Source organism: Diabrotica undecimpunctata, chromosome 3, assembly GCF_040954645.1.
Source record: "Diabrotica undecimpunctata isolate CICGRU chromosome 3, icDiaUnde3, whole genome shotgun sequence".
Classification (NCBI taxonomy): Eukaryota; Metazoa; Arthropoda; class Insecta; order Coleoptera; family Chrysomelidae; genus Diabrotica; species Diabrotica undecimpunctata.
The window spans coordinates 132,476,191-132,497,754 of NC_092805.1; the positions used below are offsets into that span (position 1 = coordinate 132,476,191).

Genomic DNA, 21,564 nt, shown 5'->3' on the forward strand with positions numbered 1-21,564 from the left:
TATTTTAGTTTTATTTTTGGACAGTTTTTTATTGGGTTAAGATATCGGTTGTCAAGTATTTTTAGTTTTTATTTATTTTTTTCTGTTCTTGACTTACTACAGACATTTTAAGAGCATAATGTAAATGGTTTTTAATTTAAGTTATACTTAAATTTGATTAATTGATTGATTAGTATACTAGAAGTACACTTCTTCCTGTTGATTTAAATTTTTATTCAATTAAAAATTTGTTAGATTAGAAAAAAATTGGTAAAAGTAAATCGAAATTAATAAAATAAAGCTATATAAGAATTTTATTCATTAAAGAGAATACCGTAAGTTCCTTGGGCAATAGCAACATCAGCTTGTTGCCAGAAACGATGATAGGTAAATGTAGGAGCTGGTCCACCATTCAAATGAGCTTCTACCTTGGGCCAGTCAGGATCATTTTTGTACCATGATCTCATACCGACAAAAGTTACTCCATGTTGGATAACGTCCCCATTGGGGTATGAACCCATCCATCCTTGTGGAACAGGTACTTCGCTATTGAATTGATTGTAAGTACTCATAACTTCTGGAGCTGACACTCCTTTGCTGGTCTGATAATTATTCCACATTCTGTCTAATAATTCTTTTGCTACGTATTTAGCATTTTGATCGCCAGATTTAGCAGCGTAGTATGAGAGAGTTCTGGCAGTTGCAGCAGCGGTACCTACATCGGCGCTGTATGTAGCAACTTTGGCGTGTACATTTGGTGGTTGTCCTGACCAGTCCAAAGTATCAGGGTGACTGTAAGTGTTACCTTCAAATTTGGTTTCAGAAATAATCCACTGAACCCATTTATCTAAAAGAGTTTTGGCTCTAGCGTCTCCAGTAACGTAATAGTATTGAGCAAGACGATCAGTTGACCAGGGTTGCATGCCAAACCATCTGTTGGATGGTGGATCATGATATACAGGTTCCCAATCGTAAAACATACCATGGAAAGTGTTAGTAGTAAGTTCTTGTGGAGGAGTATCATATCGCCCATTCCAGGTATTGGTTGCACCACCACCAAATGCACCTTCAGCTGATTGCAACCATCCATAAAATTCAAGTTGTCTGTCTAAAGAAGTAGCCCAGTCAGAGACGGCAGTTTGACCTTTTGGTTTCAAGGCATCAACGTTAGATAAAGCATAGGCGGTTAAGGGATTTTGGTAACCAAAGTGAGCAGCACCATCTCCAATACGCCACGCCCAGTTAGCATAGACAGCTCCTCCCCATGCAAAGTACCAAGACATCAAATAATGAGCACTTTCTTTTCCATTTCCACCAGGACATGTTTGTGGTCCAACGCAGTTACCAATCTTCTTAAAGTATTTGTCGAAAAAAGAATATCTTATGTAGTCTCCAAGTTTGGCAGCTTTTGACAAAGTTTGTGAAATCTAAAAAGGAAGAATGTGAGGATGAGTATCTACAGTAAAGTATAAACAAAGATAAGATTTTAATAAAATACATAAACTTACATCATTTAAGTGTCCAGATTCACTTGCCCATTGATGAGCCCAGAAAGCACCTTGAATGGCTCTGGCGTCAGCATCAGGAGCGTTGGAGTATTTCCATTGTTGAGTGTAGCTGTTGTCGCCAACAAAGAGATCCAAGAAACCATGGGTTCCACCATATTTGAATAAATCACAAGTTGATTGAGGAACAGTTCTCCATACTGATTCCATAGGTCCTCTTTGGTAAGTGTTAATAAAGGAAGGTTGGTTTGTATTAGGTCCCAATTCACAACCACCCCCTATGAATTACATGTATTCAATATTTAATTTATGATCTGATTAAAAACTAGCATTAACATTGAAATATTTTTTTTACCTACCAGGTGTATTACCAAATCCATATGTATTGTCAACATCCAACAACCAATTCATAGCATATATGTCGCTAGTACCATATGCAGATACTAATTCTTGGTAAAGTGGATCTTGGCCTACAGGTGTTCCAAATTGCATTGGAGATGGGTATTCGCTAGGGTTATCAAGTTCGGGAGAATAAGTAGCTGGAGCACCTGGGTTATAAAAATTGTTGGTAGCTTGATCAGAATGACTTGGAATCATCCATTTTTCCATACTCTCCCAAGCTTGATTAAATTGGCTATAATCCCCGTTAATTTTACCATTCAAAGCTTCCATCCTAAACAAATTAAATTAGCTAAATATTGCAAGATTTATTCAGGGAAAATGTAATTTACCATATCCAGTAACTGTAGGCTTCAGATGTAGTTTGGTGACCATGATCAGGAGCTTCTACAATAAGAGTTTCAACTGAATGATAGGGAATTCCTTCTTTAGAAAAATATCCATTCCCAGCGTTATGAATTTTTTGGTATTGTTGATTGAAACGGTCGGTATATACACCGGCGTTAGCAAAATGGATCCCAAAAAGGGATAGAAGTATTAGGATCTTCATTTTTAGACTGAAAAAGGAAAGGATTATTATTTTAAGAATAAAACTATTAATTTGAAACCTGCTATCGTAATAAATGTGTTTGTTTATTTTTTGTATTCGCTTTAAAAAAAACTCCAACATTTACAGATATCCTAATATTTATCAAAAGACTAAGCAGTTGAAACACTTGTGTAAAAATTGTTTAAAATAATAATGTTGAAGAAGTTTGTCCTACATAATATTATAACTATTAGAAACTGTTTATATTAACCAATTAATGAACACATCAACAGATTAATAGCCCACATTTAGCTTCCAGATACCCTCATCAGCGGAATTCGCTAATCCAAATATGTTATTTTTAGGTATTGTAAATAATTATTCATTATTACTAACAAAATTAGCTTTCCAGAAGGTTTTATCGCATTTTTTCTTTGAATATTTATTTCAAGTTCGATTCTTTACATTAATGTCAAAATTATATCCTTCTTTGTAAAAAGGTGAAAGCATACTCTTTTGTTAACAACGGGTTTTAATAAATTGCAAATCCTATTCAATTTGATTTTGACGATCGTATTATTTCTAACATAAATTATGTATAGATATTATCGGTAATATAATTTTTATTATATTTATGAGAACTTTGTTTTTAAATTTATCGATAAACTATTTAAAACTTATCAGCAGGCTCGTGAGTATCAAATAAAAAAAAAACAACTTGAACTTTAACAACTATAAAACATGAAAATTAACCTAATAATATCAAGGAAATACACCAATTAAAAATTTCAAATATATCGAACACGTGTAGAGATACATACCTGTCAATAAAATTAAAGTTAGAGAGATTAGCTCTATTATTTAAATGTGAATTATTTCATTAGTGAGTCAGTAGCCCCAAAATTTCAGAGAACAGTTTTAACAACTGTTGATCGAAGGACACGGAAAAGCAAATGAAAATGAAAACAACGTAATTGACGTGTCGGAGAAAAGCACAAATAAAACAGAAGCAGGAAGAAGAACTAGAGGAAGCAATAGGAAAGATCAAGATTGGGAAAGCTCCTGGGAGCGATGAAGTTAGTCCAGAGATTTTGAAATATATATTATCATCATTAGTTGGCGCTACAGCTCCTTGTGAACCCTGGCCTGCATCAAAACATTCTTCCATTCTTCTCTATTATCTCCCTTAAGTCGTCCTATACATCTTCCAGATACCTGAGTTTAGGTCGCCCCCTTCTTCTTCTTTCGACCAGCCTATTTAGCATGGTTATTTTAGAAGGATCACATTCATTTATCGGCATAACGTGGTCCACCCATCTTAGGCACTTTGTTTTGATAGTTTTTACGATATTTGCATCTGCATTTTGAAATATATAAGAAAAAAGCAAAGAAAAGATTATTGTACATCCTAAATCTAATATGGAAAGAAAAAATACTGCCAAAAGAATGGTCAACTACAATAATTTTATCAGTGCACAACAAAACAGAAGAGACTGTCAGAACTATAGACATATTCCTATTATGTGTAGCAGCAAAATTATAGGAAAAAATAATAGAAAGAAAAATCAGGATAAAAATACAAAGAGGATTCAGAAAAGGATCTAATACACAAGACTACCTATTCACTTTGCAACAGGTAGACAGGAAGTTTTGTAGACAGGAAAAAAGCATTTGGTTCAATCGAATGGAAGCGCCTAAAAAAGAAACAAGTAAGCGAATACCTGATGGAAGCAAGTAAAAGTATATGTATATATAAAAAAATTTAATACAATAAGCACACAAAATATGCAATCGCATTTATTTGAAACAACGCAATGAGTTGGAAATGGAGGTAGTTAAAGCTCAGTACTTTTTATAAATGTAATAGATGAGATAGTTAAAGAATGTATGAAAATCTTTAAAAAATTATTGTATAGGATGGAACATAATGCAAATAATAAATGTTGTATTTGCAGATGACAGTATTATTCGCCGAAACAGCAAAAAAACTGAAACGCAATTTACAAAAATGGAACCACAAGCAAAAAATACAGCCTAAATGTAAATACAAAGAAGACACAGATAACGAAAATAACAAGAAAAAAGACACGGATGATAAAATCAAAGTGGTAATGGACCAACAAAAAATAAATCAAACAAACATACGAATACCAGGGAACAGTAGTAAATAACAAAGGAAGCATCGAGGACGATCTCCACAACAGACTTGGGAGTATAGAAAAACTATTTCAGGCTCTAAATAGAGGATTGCTTAACAACAAAAAATATCAAGGAAAACGAACATGACAATATATAGGCCAATGCTGACATACGAAGCAGAAAACTGTATCTTATACAAAAGACACTAGAGTAGGTTACAAGCAACAAAGCTCAGACGAAAGATAGGGAAGAGAAGGACAGGCAGATTCAAAAATGAAGACATAAGAAACAGACTTAAAACTAAACCGTTACTTGACACAATAAAGGAGGAAAATAATTAGCATGGTTCGGTCATATACCACGAATGGGCAGAAACAGGCAAGTAAAAAGAGTGTGAGAAGCTAAACCAATAAGGAAAAATAGAAGAGGCAGACCAATAAAAGATTGGAACAGTGACATAGCAGAAATATTACAAAATAGGGGCAAATCTTGGAAAGAAGCAAAATAAAATGAAATAAATCGTTTTCGTTTGTCGCCATCAAAGGAGGTAAAGTAGGTGGTACCTCTGTGCGCTAACCACTGACGTGGGAAGTATTTTGGAGACATTAGTTAAACGTTCCGAGTTTGAATTTATATTAGCTGAGTCGACTGAAGAGGTGTGGGGACTACACCGAAATAATCGTTATGTTGTTCTATTGGTACCGATTTGAACGCGAAAGGTTTGACTTATTTATTCTCCAACGCCATAATATTTGGCTTTTAATTCATCAGAGCGATAGCAAGCTTTGCTGAAAGCTTCTAATCTTTGTATATACATACATACAGATAACGACATAAGTAAGTAAATAAGTAAGAAATAAGTAAGTAAATAAGTAATATGCTTTATTGTAACTGAAAATTCTACAAATTTTATGGACAAAGCTTATAAAAATAAGATAAGAAACAAGAAAAAAAAATCAGAATAAGAACCGTTTGTAACACACGTCTAACAGGTCTAACACGTGGTTCATTACCTTCTTGATACTTTTTACAACTGTTTACACATCTTGAAGTTTGAAAATGTTTAATGGTATTTTTAACTGTTGTAACACTTGGTGGGGGTCTATTTTCGAAGGCAACAATAACTAAATCAATTACTTCGCGTATCGAATGATCCTGAAAGTACCATGTTACAAGTTGCACTTTTTCTTGGACGGTATACAACGTAATAGGCATTTTATTAATTATTTGTTAACTCTTTCAGAACTTCGTTTAAAATTTGTAATGTCAATGTACAATTACGACAATTCGTACCTACTGTGAAATGAATATAGAGGTGGAAACGTGTAACATGTCACAACGATTGCCATTGTGTTGTATGGTCAATAAAACAATGTCGTGATCTGTAAACATTCTTCTTCTTTTTATGTAGACATGACTCTGTCCATTTTTTAATGTACCTCTAGAAAGTTGTCGTTCCATCATTTTCGTGATCTTCCTACTGATCGACTTCCTATTGGGAAACCGTCTTTGCTGTCTGTACTGCTCTATTTGTTGTCATTCGGTTTATATGATCGTTCCATTCTACTTTTACATGTCTTACCCAGTCCTTGATGTTCTCCACCTTGCTTATACATCGTAAATCTGTATTTCTGCCTTTCATTCTTTCCTGATAATTTTATTTTTCCATATTGTTTTATTCAGGCAACTTGCAACTCTGTTTGCTCTATTCACTTGATCTTACACTACTGTTTCGAGCTTTTCATAGCTAGATAACGTGGTGCCTAGCTATTGTTAACTACATCAATACTTGTTCTATTATCTGACCTTCCAGCTTCAATATACATCTTAGTAAATTCGCTGTTATAACCATGCATTATTTTTTTTTTGGAAAAATTAACATGTTAAATTTTCTGGCAGTTATATTAAATTGGTGCAGCATACGTTGTAAATCATCTTTACTTTGAGAGAGTAGTATTGCTTCGTCTGCATAGCAGATTATTTTAAGTTGTTTTCCCTCACCTTTTTTAGTTGTTTTGTTTTTATATTATATAATCCTCTTTTTATTAATAAGTTCGTGGAATATTAAAAAATTTACATTTAAAGAGTGTAAAAAATATATCATATTATGTAAAATAAAAATAATTAAGAGTAATTAAAAAAAAATAAAAAAATTTTAATAGCCACTAAAGTTTAAATCGCTGCCAAAATAACATCCCCAATGTTTACAAAATTTTCCGCTACCCTATATTAAAAAAAAAAGCAAAATTGTTCCATATTTAACGGAGATATAATAAACTTTTCCGAGCGTCGGGGATTTGAAATTACGATTTTTTTCTCGCTGGGCCAACAGGAGAAATGTTTCTCCACCACCGAGCCAACTTGGCTACTTGAAAAAAACAATCAAGTTTACTTATGTTTGTTACTATAAAAGCGGTTTTTCAAATAAAATCCTCATAAAATATAACTCTTTATTTATTAAATGGCGGCGATTTTAATTCTTAATTGTTATAAAAAAAGCAGCTGTGATTTTTAAACTAATTAAGCTAACTCCACTTCTATTGGACGTAGCAAACATTTTTTTATTCTTTACCTTGAATTCGACTATAATAATTAATAAGTTAAAAGTGTGCAATGTATAGGGAGCGTGTAGCTTAATTAATTAATAATGCAAAAGTTGCGCCTATTTTAAAGCAATAAATATGGGGTTTTAAAGTAAATATTTTTATTTCTACATAAAACTTTAATCGAACAAGAAGAAAATCCGCTAAGAATTAGATCTCTATCTTTTTTATGTAAAATGTTTTGGCCCTGCAGAATTTATAAATGTTGAAGAATTTTTATAAACAATTAAATATATTTCGAAAATGAAATGAGGGATCGGATCTTACAAAGTCTCATTCGATTTATCATTAGAACAGCTAAAACATAATGTTTTTTGTATAAAAAAATAATTCTTATAAAAGTGGAGAAAAATTGACATTTTTGGACCTTCAACCATTAATTTTGCATAAACGATTGGGTCAAACTTAATGCAGCATATCTCAAACTAAAGCTTTTTATATGTACTTTCATATTATTTTACCCATTTTAACATAAAATTTTGATTTCATACAATAAAACTAATTACAAAACACCGTTTTTTGCATTATTAAAGTGCCATAAAAATTATAACCAACAGTTTCTAATTGTAAACACATGGAGGTTACTCCAGGTTACTCCTCTTCATCACGCGGTGCTGGTTTCAAAAATTCACTATTTATTCATTTTTGTCTCTACAGCTTGGACTATATAATAAATGTTTAAAATTAGATTTACTTATAGAATGATACAATATAATATAAACATAAGGAAACAAAAAAGAGTAATTACAACCTACCTTGCAGTTGATACAACCACAAGAAAACTTAACGGTACTAATTTTTTTTTGTTTTTTATATACTTTTTTAGCAGATAAACAAATTAGTACATTATAATTTGATTTACCTTTAGAAGATGATAAAAATAATCTAAAGGTTTGTGTTAATATTCTTAAAATCCAGCACTTAAGATAAGTTACATAGAGACACACTTCTCAAAGAAAGTACTAAAGGATGTGCGGAAATATGACAAAATGGTTCAATGTACTTAAACTTTGACTGTATATTTGTATGCAATAAAGTTGGCAAGGTTATTAGGCGATATCAAAATTGGTATCTTTTTGCAAATCATAATTTTTAAACCACTCTTAATTAGGACAAAATGTTTATTATTCGTTATAAAACAATGAATAGATTAAATATTAATTAAAATTAATTTTTTGTATCATAAATTGTTAAGTATTACCTATGCTAATCTTGCAAGATGGAAAGGTTGACAAATAGGCTAATGAATAAATACCAAGAAATTGAAAAATGTGACTAAGTTTTTTTTTATTTCGAGTGAACGTGTCTCGACGTCTTTGGTCATTGACACGGGAGCAGAGGTTTACAATAGTACCTACAAAACAGGGTTTATAATAGTAAATAATAACAATATTAGGTAAATTATATTTTGTTAGGCAACTGTGTAGGTTTTAAGAAGTCTATTAGGCTCTTGAGTCGGCTTGAACAGTTCAGAAGTTCTTTTAAACTGTGGGTTATATTGTTGGCAATGCGAGTCGCCTGGTAGCGTTGACATTCTGTGAGGATGTGCTTGACCGTAATAGGAATAACGTTGCAGTAAGAGCATAACTGTTGATCTGTAGAGGACATAAGATGACCGTGTGTCAAACGGGTGTGTCCTATTCTCAATCGTCGTATTAGTATCTTTTCTCTTTAGGGATGCTAGGGATAAGTAGCTGTTAACATTAGGTTGTATTTGCCTGAGCTTTGTGTCTTCGGTGATCCAAAGTTCCTGCCCCTTGCCTTGGATATTTCTTTTAAATTTTGATTTTGTATCTTCTTGGAGCTGTATGTTGTAGATGGGTAACTTGGATGCCGATATGAGAAGGCATCCATATTATTGTTACAGCAGTCCCTCGAAAAGTGTGGACCTGGATCAATTCTATATCAATATCAATATCAATTCTATTTTTTGCACAAGGTGATTTTGATTCAAAATATTTTCTAAGCAATGAATTGCGGATAAGAAATCGGTGCATAGAGCTACACTTTGATGATTGTCCAAAGGGAACTCGAGAGCTTTTGAAATACTGAAAAGTTCTCCTGAAAACACTCTACATTCGTTAGATATTTGGTATTGTCCTAATACTGTATCAACTGTAGTGACAGAACAGGCAACTCCATCTGCATTTCGGGATGCATCTGTATAAAGCACCTTATCATGGTGGTTCACAATATCCTTGAAAGCTTGTCGAAAAATGATATTATTTGTTTATTGCTTATTAAATTTATCGAGAGAAGTGTTTATAAAAAAAGGTATTCTAGACCATGACGAGGATTCTGATTTTATAAATACAACTGTTTGAGATAATTTTGTGTCTTAGCACAAGGGTTGTAGTATCTGTGGGATTAAAAGTATACATTTGGGCGAGTTTACGAGTCCATGTCTTGGCAAAGTCAGAAGATTAAGTGCAGGGTTAGTCAAATTCGATGAAATTCTGCTAGCATATGATAGGAGTAGTTGCTGCCTCCGAAGGTAAAGGGAGAGCTTATCAGATTCTTAATAGAGACTTTCAGCGGAACTGGATCGAAAAGCTCCTAAGCGTATTCGGAGAGCAGTGTTGTGAACAGAGTTTAATGATTGTAATAAATTATTGGATGCGGAAAAGTAAATTATACAACCATAGTTTAACTTGGATCGAATTATAGCTCGATATATTTTGAGTAGTACCTTTTATTGTAGTTACCTTTTATTTCATCGATGTGACGACGCCAGGTGAGTTTGTTATCGAGAGTTAGTCCTAAAAACTTAAGTAACTTAGTAACTTAGTAACGATCAATTAACTCTAAATTTACTTAGTTTAGTGTTATTTTGGGTATTTCTAATCTGTTGTATCTCCAGGTGAATTTAATTATTTTGGCAAATAATTTAAAGGGCAAATTTAACGGGAGATTTTATATGAGAGCAAATATCATTGATGGCTAGTAGAAAGAGGGTAGAACTCAAAGTAGAACCTTGGAGTACACCATTTTCAGTGACATAGTTGTCGAATAATACTCCGGTAACTGTGATTTTGAAATTTCTATTATTTAAAACGTTGTTTATAAAGCATAATGTGTTGCCCGTAAGATCATTTTCTACCAGTTTTTTAAGGATAACCGACTTACATGTTGTATTGAAAGCACTTTCTCTATTAAAAATTATTGCGATTACGTCTTGTTTGCAGGCCATAGCATTTGCTATATCTGTTTACAAGCGCAAGAAATATTACACCAAAGAATCAGTATTAAGAGATTGAAACATCTTAGGGAAAAGAAGAAGAAGTATTCAGAAAATATACGTCCCTATCGACTTAAAATATTATTATCCACAGAAGCTAATTAAATATTTTAAAGACACAATATTTTAGTATAATAATAATATAGTCTTCTTCTTACACCAGTATGTCCAAATTTTTATTTTAAAACAATCTGCTTCCTCTTTAGACACTATTACTTGGTTATGTACAAAGACCTTTAAATTGTCGAACAGAAACAATAACTGAGATGAAAATCTAATCTTTCATCCGAGAGAATTGCTAATTTACATGCAAGATGCCGCGCTCAAAGAGGTTCTCTTGTCTTATAAGATCTAAGAGAAAAGCTGCTTTGGAGCAAGCTTAAAAAGATGTTTTCTGTAATAAAGGCAAGTTCTGTTTAAATTCTTAAATGGAAAAGGGTATAATCAAATATATTGGTTAATTATACAGAGTATTCATAAGATCTTTTAGAAAAAAGAAGTGAAAAAATCTATAGCTCAGACTTAGATTGATGTATTATCGTAAATCACTTACAGAAAATTTTTCTAGGCGTCCTATCTCATTGGCTATCTTTTAAGTAGTTATTTTTCATGTGATAATATTAATAAATGATTTATTTGCAGATTAATTATTATTTATTTGAATGTACCCTATCACACAACATGACTAGTTGAATATTTTTGATGGCATGACAATTTGAAGTTTTTATATTTTTAATAAGATTAAACAAATTAAGATTTGTTCTTCTTCTTCTCCTTCGCATGAATCTCTATGGCTTTAGCGTCGAATTTTTTATTTTATTGTTTGTTGCTTATCTATTTCTTTCAGTTTTCCGGTCTGCATTGATTGTTCTGATTCCTTCAATTGTCTTTCGTGTTTTTGTGTCCAATTTATTTTATTATATCTACACATTTTTTCCTTGGTCCGTCCTTTTTTCTTTTATCTTTCCCGTATTTTTTATCCTCTTAGTTGTTTTGGTTCTTTCTCATTAGATGTCTGTGCCAGTACGACTGTTGCTCTTAATTATTTCCAGTAAAGATTTTTGATTTATCTGTTGTCTAATTTATTTCTCTATCTATCTATTTTAGTCTTTCCATCAATTCTTCTAAGGTATTTCATTTCCGTAATTGTTTTTTTTTTGTTTTGTGTTTTTTCTGTAATGTCCATACTTCATGCGCATGTTTAATAGATGGAGCAACGGTTGCATAAAAAACTCGAAACTGCTGTATCGAAAGCTGCTCTTGACTCTTATGAAATTTAGATATAGCTCTTCTTTCGTTTGCAGTGACCTTTCTATGGTTTTAATTATAAGTATATTATTGTTTGTTTGATTTCCTTTCACAAAAGCAGCTTGTTCTTCTCCTATTCTATTTTCTTTTCCTATTTTATTATATTATTTAACTAAGTTTTTGTTGTGTCCTTATGATCATGTGTAAACTTTGAATGCCACCGCAGATAAACATATCATTATGTTAAGTTTGTATTGCCATTCGTCCTCCTTTTTATGTATAGAAGTAATTAGATTATTTTCACCAGCCATTCTTTTCCATCTTTCCACGACCACTTTGCCATTTTTGGTTCTATCCCGTCAGCACTGTAGACCTTTCCTGTCATTATGTTTTATGTACATGCTGATCATTGATTATTGGTAATAATTGTTGCTTTTCTTAGGTACCTTACTCCTTCGACGTCCTTTCTTTTTTTGAAAAGTTGGCGCCAGTGTAATGTTTTCAGGTCCAATAATTCCGTTTTATTTATACTAATATCGGCAATATTTTCAACTACTAAATGATTCGTTTACGGTATTTTCTTGTTCTGCAGCAAGAAAATTGCTTTCGTTAAAGACAAAGCTATTTAGAGGAAATATATATGGCTTTTTAAAGCCATTAACGCCAATTGCCCAGCTTTCACCTTGAGACACGCCTTTCCAGATAGTGTTAGCCCAAGATCCCACTACACGATCAGTACGATAACGTAGTTAATCAAACTTACATTTTAACATACATTTAAAATTATAGAACACATTGATAATAGGTTACCAGTCCAAAAGTGGTCGCAAATATTTTTAATTCATCCGTAAATTAATTTTTCGAAACCAAATTCAGATTTTTGCTTTAATCTGTGCCTTCTAAGAATTACATGGCAAAACAGACGTTGATAAAGATGTTATTAGAGACATGGGGTATCTAAAATTGCGCTCCACAACATATCTCCTCAACTAAGCAAAAATCCTTAGCGAATTTCTAGTGCTCATAAAGAGTATACCGGAATAAAAGAAAAAAGACATTTGATTTTGCGTATAGTGAGTCTGTATATCCGCTTATACGTATTTCACCGTAAAAGGGATCCTCCGAACGGTATTCACAGACGCTCTGGACGTAAAAAGAAATCTTTCCTGTCTTGAGAACCAACTCTAACATGGCTTCGTATGGACGTAAATAGCGACATCTGATAGTACATCCGTAAACTAATTTTTCGAAACCGAATTCAGATTTCTGTTTTAATCTGTGTCTTCTAAGAATTGCAAGGCAAAACAGACGTTGATAAAGATTAGGGACATGGGGAATCTAAAATTGCATTCCACAACATATCTCCTCATATATATATATATATATATATATATATATATATATATATATATATATATATATATATATATATATTGTTGTACTTTTGAATGTCCATAAGCAATAAAAAACCGATATACAAATTTTATTACTTAAATAAAAATTAAAATTATTGATATTTCATAAAGACACGGGCATATAAATTTTCAAACATCCTGTATAAACATATATACATATATCCTGACATAATACATATATCCTGACAAAATATGTATTTTAAGTTGTTCGAAGAATTGTTCATTAGGCCTCAGAGACAAGACTTTCAAATATTATCGATAAGAAATTTAAATAAGTCGGTTATTGTGGAATGGATTTACCCGGAATAAAAGTGTATATAGAAAGTGTTTAAACAATAGACCGGGATTTGCGGTGGTTTTTCTCCCCGAAAGATTATATCGGTAAAAGTTTATTAACAAAAGACATTGAATTGAGAAACAGGTATCGTTTGTAGCTATTAGTAAGAAATATTTGTAAAGCAGATAGATTTAGTTAGAATAATTAAAGAATGTTGTTTTCTGGAATTACCCGAATGACGTTTTATAGAGAGAGTTGGTTGGTAACGATATACGTCACAGAGGTGGATGATTTTTATTGGTCAATTTTTGAATGCAAGGAGGTGGTGGTTTTGGCTATGAGATAGGAGAGAGGAAAAAAGTTAGTAAGTCAGTTTTCGTCGTCCAAGAAGGAAGGAGCTTTGTGATTTGTGTTTGTTTGAAGTCCCGAAGACGTAATTTACCGGGTGTGTTTATTTGCTGTGTAAAAGCTGACCAGTGTGAGGAACGGGGTACAGAGAGATAGAAAAACCAAAGGGTATAAGAATATTAATATCAGACGAAGCCGGAAACATTTGGAGTTATAAACAGGCGCGGAGATTGGCTCAAAAGGAGGCTGCATAGACTAACACGAGTTGTTGGGTTGCAGATACAAGGACAGATAGGAGAAAGGTGTACGTCATCTGGACCACAATAGGAGCAGAAGCAGAGAAAGGATTTTTTTTGTGGCGTGGCCATAGAATTGCAACGGCAGAGAAAGAAAGATACAAGGACAGATAGGAGAAAGGTGTACGTCATCTGGACCACAATAGGAGCAGAAGCAGAGAAAGGATTTTTTTTGTGGCGTGGCCATAGAATTGCAACGGCAGAGAAAGAAAGGTCAGTCAATTTTCATTAGAGCAGGAGTGTGGTTTTCATTTATTAATTAAATAAATTGAATAAATAATAGAGACAGTTAATTTTGCGATCATTTAAAATAAAAAAAAAGAATTATAAAAAGAGCTTAGTTATAACACATATTAAAAATCAATGTAAAATAACATTTGGGTCCATGATAGAAAACAACTTCTCATATATTTAAAGTTAGTATATTGCAAATATTACAAGATTGATTGTTATATAAAATTTCTTTAAAATAAAGGACATCTCACATATAGTTCAGTTGAAATTCTATGTATTTTATTCAGGTCATATTACCTATCCCAATTAGGAAGCCAATTGGAAAATATTTTGAATCCACGATCAAAGGTAAATAGTACAAGTTGAATAGCTTGAGATTGTAATTAATTAATGCCGATTTATTGTGATTAATTGGAGATTAGATCATTTAATAAATATAGACAGGAATTTTTCTAAATAAGCAATATAATACAATTTAAATAGCATAATATATATATATATATATATATATATATATATATATATATATATATATATATATATACAGACGCACTATAGGGTACTTGGGGGTAAAAACACGCACGGGGCAAAAGAACGCACCTCATTTAAATTTGCCGCTAATGTCCAGTTTCTAACGATTTTAGTTACAAACGTTTGGCAACATTGTGCCATATGTGTGTTCCAAGTTGAAAGCTGATTCAAGACGTTGTTTACAAATTATGAGGTAAATATTATTTTTTACTATTACACTGTAATATTGGCATAACAAAATTAATTTGTGATAAAATCAAATTGGCATTTTTCATTGAATTAGTTTATTCGGGTGTTTTCTTGGCTTGATTGTAGGTTATTATGTTAAGAGTTTTCGATTGAGGTTAGGTCTTTTATATCTCAACAGGTGGTTTTGACAGTGTTGCAGAATGGGGCAAAAATACGCGAGAGTTATGGGGCAAAACTTCGAATGCGTATTTTTGCCCCGTTATCGTAAATTAATTTTGTTTCTACTAATTTTGGAATTAAATATTCAATTCATCTAAATCTTGGTTTCTTTTTTTTTTTTCAGAAACTACAAAAGAAAATCAGAGCGCAAGCCTTTGACAGAAGTTATTTTGTGTGAAGCTCGTGAACTTATTAATAATGGCGTTTCTATACTTCAGGCAGCAAAAGCTGTGGGATTTCATGAAGCGACACTACGGCAAAGGTTGAAAAAAGGAAATGGTGTCCAGTCTTTAGGCAGATTTAAAGCAGTTCTAACCAAGATCCAAGAAAACGAAATAGTTCAGCATTGCAAAGAACTCGACAAACGATTTTATGGAATGACGCTGAAGTCATTGCGTTTTTTAATTTACTCTTATTGTGTAAGAAACCGTATTGAGCATCCATTTTCACCTGTAAATCAGTTGGCTGGTCGGGACTTCACTAGATCGTTCATGAAAAGGAACCGACTATCTTTACGTGTTCCACGAAAAACCAGTATTTCTAGAACTATGGGCTTCAATAGAGTGCAACTAGCTCTGTATTTTAATATTTTGGAGAACACCATTAAAAAATATAAGTTACCTCCCAACCGTATATATAACGTCGATGAAACGGGCATTCAGACAGTCTCAAACCATCTGCCCAAACATGTTGCCCCAATTGGAAAGAGAGATGTAGCAAAAGCTGTAGCTGCCGAGCAAGGACAAACTATTACGGCTGTTTGTTGTATGAGTGCAACTGGTCACCATGTCCCTCCATTTTTCTTATTTGCTCGAAAACGGATGAATTTTCTTCTAATCAAAGACGGGCCCACTGCCTGCGACATGGCTGTTACTGATAGTGGTTACATGAACACTCCCACGTTTATCAAGTACCTGGAGCATTTTAAAAAACATACAAGTCCAACAGAGGAGAACCCCGTTCTCCTGATTCTAGATAATCATGTATCGCACACAAGTCTTCAAGCAGTAACATTTGCAAAAGACAATTTCATCCATTTATTAAGTCTGCCACCACATAGCAGCCATAAGACCCAGCCACTCGATCGGGCATTTTTCAAACCATTAAAAGCTTATTATGAGAGCGTAGCTGACAGCTGGACCAGTTCCCATCCAGGACAGGTTCTCTCCATTTACCATGTAGCTGGTCTCTTTTCCACAGCATTTGCAAAAACTGCTACTGTAGATATAGGAAGAGAGGGCTTTCGGTCTACTGAAATCTACCCACTAGATAAAAATATTTTTTCGGACGTAGATTTTATGCCAGCGGAAGTAACAGAGCAAGATTTAGGTGAAGATTCAGACGATGTAGGTCATGTTTTTATTCAGTTTCAGCAAGAAGAAGAATTTGTTACTGATGCGATAGAGCCCCAGCCGTCATCAAAATCAATTTTAGCTTCAGATATTATTCCCTTCCCAAAAATTAAGATAAAAAGGAAACGAACTAGGAAAAGTTTGAAGTCAACCCTATTAATATCGACGCCTAATAAGGAGCGACTTTTAGAAGAACAAGAAGAAAAGAAGGAAGCTGAAAAAGAGAAGGAGAGGAAAGCATTACTGAAGAATCAAAAGATCAAATCTCAAAGTGCTAAAGTTCGTGCTGCCAAAAGGAAAGTTTTCGACGAATCATCATCTGATGAATCAGTAGCACTCTCCTATCAAGAAAGTATTGATTCTTGTGACATTCATTTTTCCGATAACTATGAAGAGCAAGACATTGATGTTGTACCAGATATTTTACCTGATGACTTTGTTGTAGTGAAGGTTTTTGGAAAAAAATCATACAGATTATTTGTCGCCAAAGTCTGCCAAGTAAATGATGATGGTTATGAAGGGGTATTTTTTAAGCGACTGCCTACAACATTCCGTTTTCGTGAAACAACGGAAGATGCCTTTTTTCGAAAGGACGATATTGTTTTAAAGCTTTCAAAGCCAATAAAAACCAGCTCTTTCAGATTTTCAAATTCAGTGGGATTCTCTGATGACCTCGTCAAATACTCTTCTCTTTTAGATTAACGTCTTGTATTTTATTTTACGTTTGGTTTTTTTCAATAAAATTGGTTTCTTTTAAACGCCTACCATCTCTTTTATTTGGGGTTTTATACATTTTAGCTTTGGGGCAAAAATACGCACTTGCGTACTACTGCCCCATTTGTAGGGGCAAGAGTACGCAAATGCAGATTTTTCAAAACTTTTTTTTTTAATTTGTTAGTGAACTTATAGAACTACTGTCGATACTTAAAATGGAAAAACAATATGTAAGCTCTCCTGTAATAATATTGGAAAAGTTCTAAACTGTTATAATTTCTGAAGACGACAGGAGATAATGAAACTGCGTGTTTTTGCCCCCAACTACCCTACATAAAATCAAATTTTAACTGTCTTTTTCCTTTTATTACGGTATACTCTTTATGAGTACTAGAAACCAATTTCCTTAAAATTTTTGCTTAGATGAGGAGATATGTTGTGGAATGCAATTTTAGATTCCCAATGTCTCTAATAACATCTTTATTAACGTCTGTTTTGCCTTGCAATTCTTAGAAGGCACAGATTAAAACAGAAATCTGATTTTGGTTTCGAAAAATTAGTTTACGGATTTATTATCAGATGCCGCTATTTGCGTTCATACGAAGCCATGTTAGAGTTACTTCTTAAGACAGGAAAGATTTATTTTCACGTTCAGAGCGTCTGTGAATAGCCGTTCTGAGGATCCCTTTTAGGACGAAATACGTATAAGCGGATATACAGACGCACTATACGTGATATCAAATCTTAACTGTCTTTTTCCATTTTTAATTCAATTAACAGTAGTTAATAATTTTTGACAAAATTTTTATTTCGTTCATTAATTAATTTATTCATTAATTCACAAATTAATAAAACGTAATTTTTTTTAATATAATGATATAAGTTTGCCTGAGAAAAAATTGTCAAAAATTAAGGTTGCCAGCTGTTAAAAACGCAAGGTATCATTGATAAAATAAAAGACAACTAGCGCTATTGGTTTGCATGTCGGTTGTGTGAGTTTTAAAAGCATGCTTCAATAGATATATAATAATATACGTATTATCACTTGTCAGTGTCGTTGCGAACTAACTTTATTTTACTTTATCTCTGACTAGTCTATTGTGTTTTATTTGTCAATTTCCTATAAATTAAGTATAGTCTAATAAATACTTTTTGAAAATTTAAAAATATTGAAAATATTTAATATAAACTCTAAATAAACTCAGATATTAAATTTCACAGGTAAATAAAAAAAATGTGGTGTATACAAAAAAATCTAATTATCTATTTTCCACGCTTCTTAGTTTCTTCATCTTCATTTCCCTCTGCTTCACTTTGAGCTACTTCAGGACTAGAAGTTGTTTGGCTCAAGCGAATACTGTAATCCGTTGAATTATCATTTTCATGAGTTTGTACAGACCTTTTTGAGTTTTCCTTGTTTACAGCATGATTACTCTCTAAATATTCTTCTTTGGTATCTTCATTATCCGTGCTGTCTACATACTCCTCATCGTTGCTGGTTGTTGACGTACTGCGACTTAGTTGTATGCTAAATTCTTTCTCTTTGTTTGCATAAGATCTTGAAGTGTCAGGAAGAGGTTTCCCAAATGAGATTCTCTTATTCATTTGACCTGGATAATAACTTATATCAACAGTTTCCTGATGCAGTCGTTGATTTTGCTCATGTAATTTTAATTTTGAACAAACACATTCATTATATTTAATGGGTTCTGGAATAAGTAGTTTCTTCAAATCATCTGAATTTTCTTGTGTGCAAATAACAACTGGTTTATTTTTTTTAAAATGTTTGTAACACCAGCTTAAAATGCACATAAGTAGTACTATCTTTGAGGCAATAGTAATTACTAAGACAGCTACAATAAACACTGTTGTTTTTATTTTAGTTCTGTTGACGCAATTCCATGTTCCTACTTCTATGTTACACATGTGATAAAGCATAAGGGAAGGTTCGTAAGTTTCGTCATTATCGAGGTTTGTTTTCCAGTTACCTATGCATGTACATTCTCCGTTTGAATTAACTGTGTTAAATTCTCCATGATGGCAGATTTTATTGTTCTGATTAACGGAACTGTCGTCAGGAACTTCCGCTTGGTTGTTTTCCAATACTTCTAGGTCAGAAGGTGTCACAGAGTTGTTTAAATTAATACATTGATTACTAATGTAATTGTATGCTATATCTGGTGAGTTTGGAGATTCACTTAAACATATTGGAACTCTCTCGCATTCTTTAGAAGTCGGATTAAAGTAACTTTTTTCTCCAAAATATTTCATTACGCAATCTACCTGATTACAGTTGTCTCTAGGATCTGTGTCCACGCTTGGACATTGAGTTTGGGCAATGTCTTCGTCGGAACCATTTGTTCTAAAGTTAATTACCTTGACTATAGTTTTATCATACTTCTCTGTTCGATATTGAACAGTAATAGAGCAAATTCCTTTCCTGAAATAGGGATACATTGTTGGATGGATAAGAGTTACATTTCGAATTTGTTTCTTCTTTAATATCCCCATGTGACCACCCATTAGATACATCTGCACACATTCTTCGTCATCCAATGAGTTGGTTTGGTCACAGCATTTATTCATTGACACTGATACATCTGCATTCTTTTCGCCTAGATTACGTAAAGTTAAGTAGAATATAATTGCAATATCTCCATCAGTTATATCAAAAATACCTGCATCGATTATTTCGATTTCATCCGCTACGAAATCGTCAGTAACAAAAAATAATAATAGCATAAAGTATATTATGGTTGACATTTCGTCTGTTAGTTTTATTTTTGGTATGAACTGCCAAGCTGTCAAGTTTACTTATACAAAACAATATAGTTTTGTCAAAAAATAAGTATTAACAGAAGATTTTTTTAATTATCTTGCTTCAACCTTTTAGGGTAATTGGCATAACAAAATATAAAAAGTGATAAGGAAAAATACAACATACATAGTCATATACAAAATATTTAATTATTGGTGTATTGTGTCAAATTTTATTAATAAAGTTTATTGGTTTTAAGAATTCTACCAATTCGGCTATGTATTTAGATTCTCCTAGAATAATGGTTTTTGAAGGTGGTGGTCTTTTAACTGAGTATATTGGACAGTCGATTAAAATGTGCTTCACTCCATCTACAACAGCCATACTCACTACGCGGCCCGTGGGCCGCATGCGGCCCTCGTAGCGATTCTTCGCGGCCCTCAGACTGCTAGACAGTAAAACAAAATTTGCGAGTTATAATATGTTTCTATTTATGTATTTAATGAGATTATAATAGAATTAGAAATACAGAAATTGTAATAGAATGTGTTGTCACAGTTTGCAAAACTTTGTTGTAACAATTTGCTAGTAATGAATAAATATTAGATGAAGTTTCAAAACTTCAGCTGTCTGATTCAACGTGCATGAGACGGTCACAGAACTTTGCAGCAAATATTGCCTAAGTCTATTGCATAAGTCTTGCGCTCGACTCGTCCACTGACATAACAGCTGACATAATTTCTCAATTGCTATTGTTCGTAAAGTATGTATCGAAGGATTGTGTTCTTAAAGAAGATTTTTTGGGCATAATTCCTATGACTGGACAAACTCGAGGTATTGATTATTTGAACACAATAGTAAATTTTTTTAACGAGCATAGCATTGATTTGAAAAAGGTTTTTTCTGTGTGTACAGATGGTTGCCCATCAATGATCTGGTTTGTTCAGCTGTTGAAAAAACACTCGGGAAATGATAATTTATTGAGTTTCCAGTGTATCATTCATCAAGAAAGCTTAGCTGCTAAATTTGGTAAAAATTTCAGCTGTTTTATGAAAACATTTAAATATTGTAAATGTCATAAGATCAAATGAACTAAACCACAGAGAGTTTCAAGAATTTTTGAAACAACTTATGTCGCAATATGGGGACATTCTTTACCACACAGAAGTGAAATGGCTGAGTAAGGGTAAAGTTTTGGAACATTTCTTTAGCATTCGACATGAGATTACTCTGTTTTTGGCTACAAAGAATAAAGAGTTTCCTGATATTCATAATTTTAGTTGGTATCTTAAAGTAGCGTTTCTCACTGATACAATAAGCATTATGAATGAAACATTGACCAAATTGCAAGGAGACTACAATAACATTGTAACGAAAATGATAAGTATTGTGTTATCACTGGAGCAGAAGCTGAATATGTATATTGAAGAATTGTCAAATGAAGATTATTCCAGCTTTCCTTCCGTTAAAACACTGTTTGATGAAAATCCAGATGAAAGTCAATAGATTTCTGACCTACTGAAGCTGTTAGCAGTCCTAAAGGATATAATGTCTGTGAGGTTTAGTGACATCAGAAAGTTTCAAGAACCAT

At 32.8% G+C, this 21,564-nt stretch overlaps 2 protein-coding genes across 2 annotated transcripts; both read right to left on the reverse strand.

Annotated features, from left to right (window-relative positions):
* Positions 1-270: 270 nt before the first annotated feature.
* Positions 271-8,006, reverse strand: LOC140437421 (exoglucanase B-like). Its single transcript, XM_072526945.1, has 5 exons — positions 7,910-8,006; positions 2,216-2,440; positions 1,844-2,157; positions 1,488-1,762; positions 271-1,406 (listed from the first exon to the last, which is right to left on the reverse strand). Exons 2-5 carry the CDS (start codon positions 2,431-2,433, stop codon positions 294-296), a joined length of 1,920 nt encoding a protein of 639 aa, XP_072383046.1. The 5' UTR covers positions 2,434-2,440; positions 7,910-8,006; the 3' UTR covers positions 271-293.
* A 10,374-nt stretch (positions 8,007-18,380) lies between these two features.
* LOC140436171 (uncharacterized) lies at positions 18,381-20,007 on the reverse strand. Its single transcript, XM_072524878.1, has one exon. The coding sequence runs from the start codon at positions 19,976-19,978 to the stop codon at positions 18,479-18,481; it is 1,500 nt and encodes a 499-aa protein (XP_072380979.1). The 5' UTR covers positions 19,979-20,007; the 3' UTR covers positions 18,381-18,478.
* Between the last annotated feature and the right edge of the window lie 1,557 nt (positions 20,008-21,564).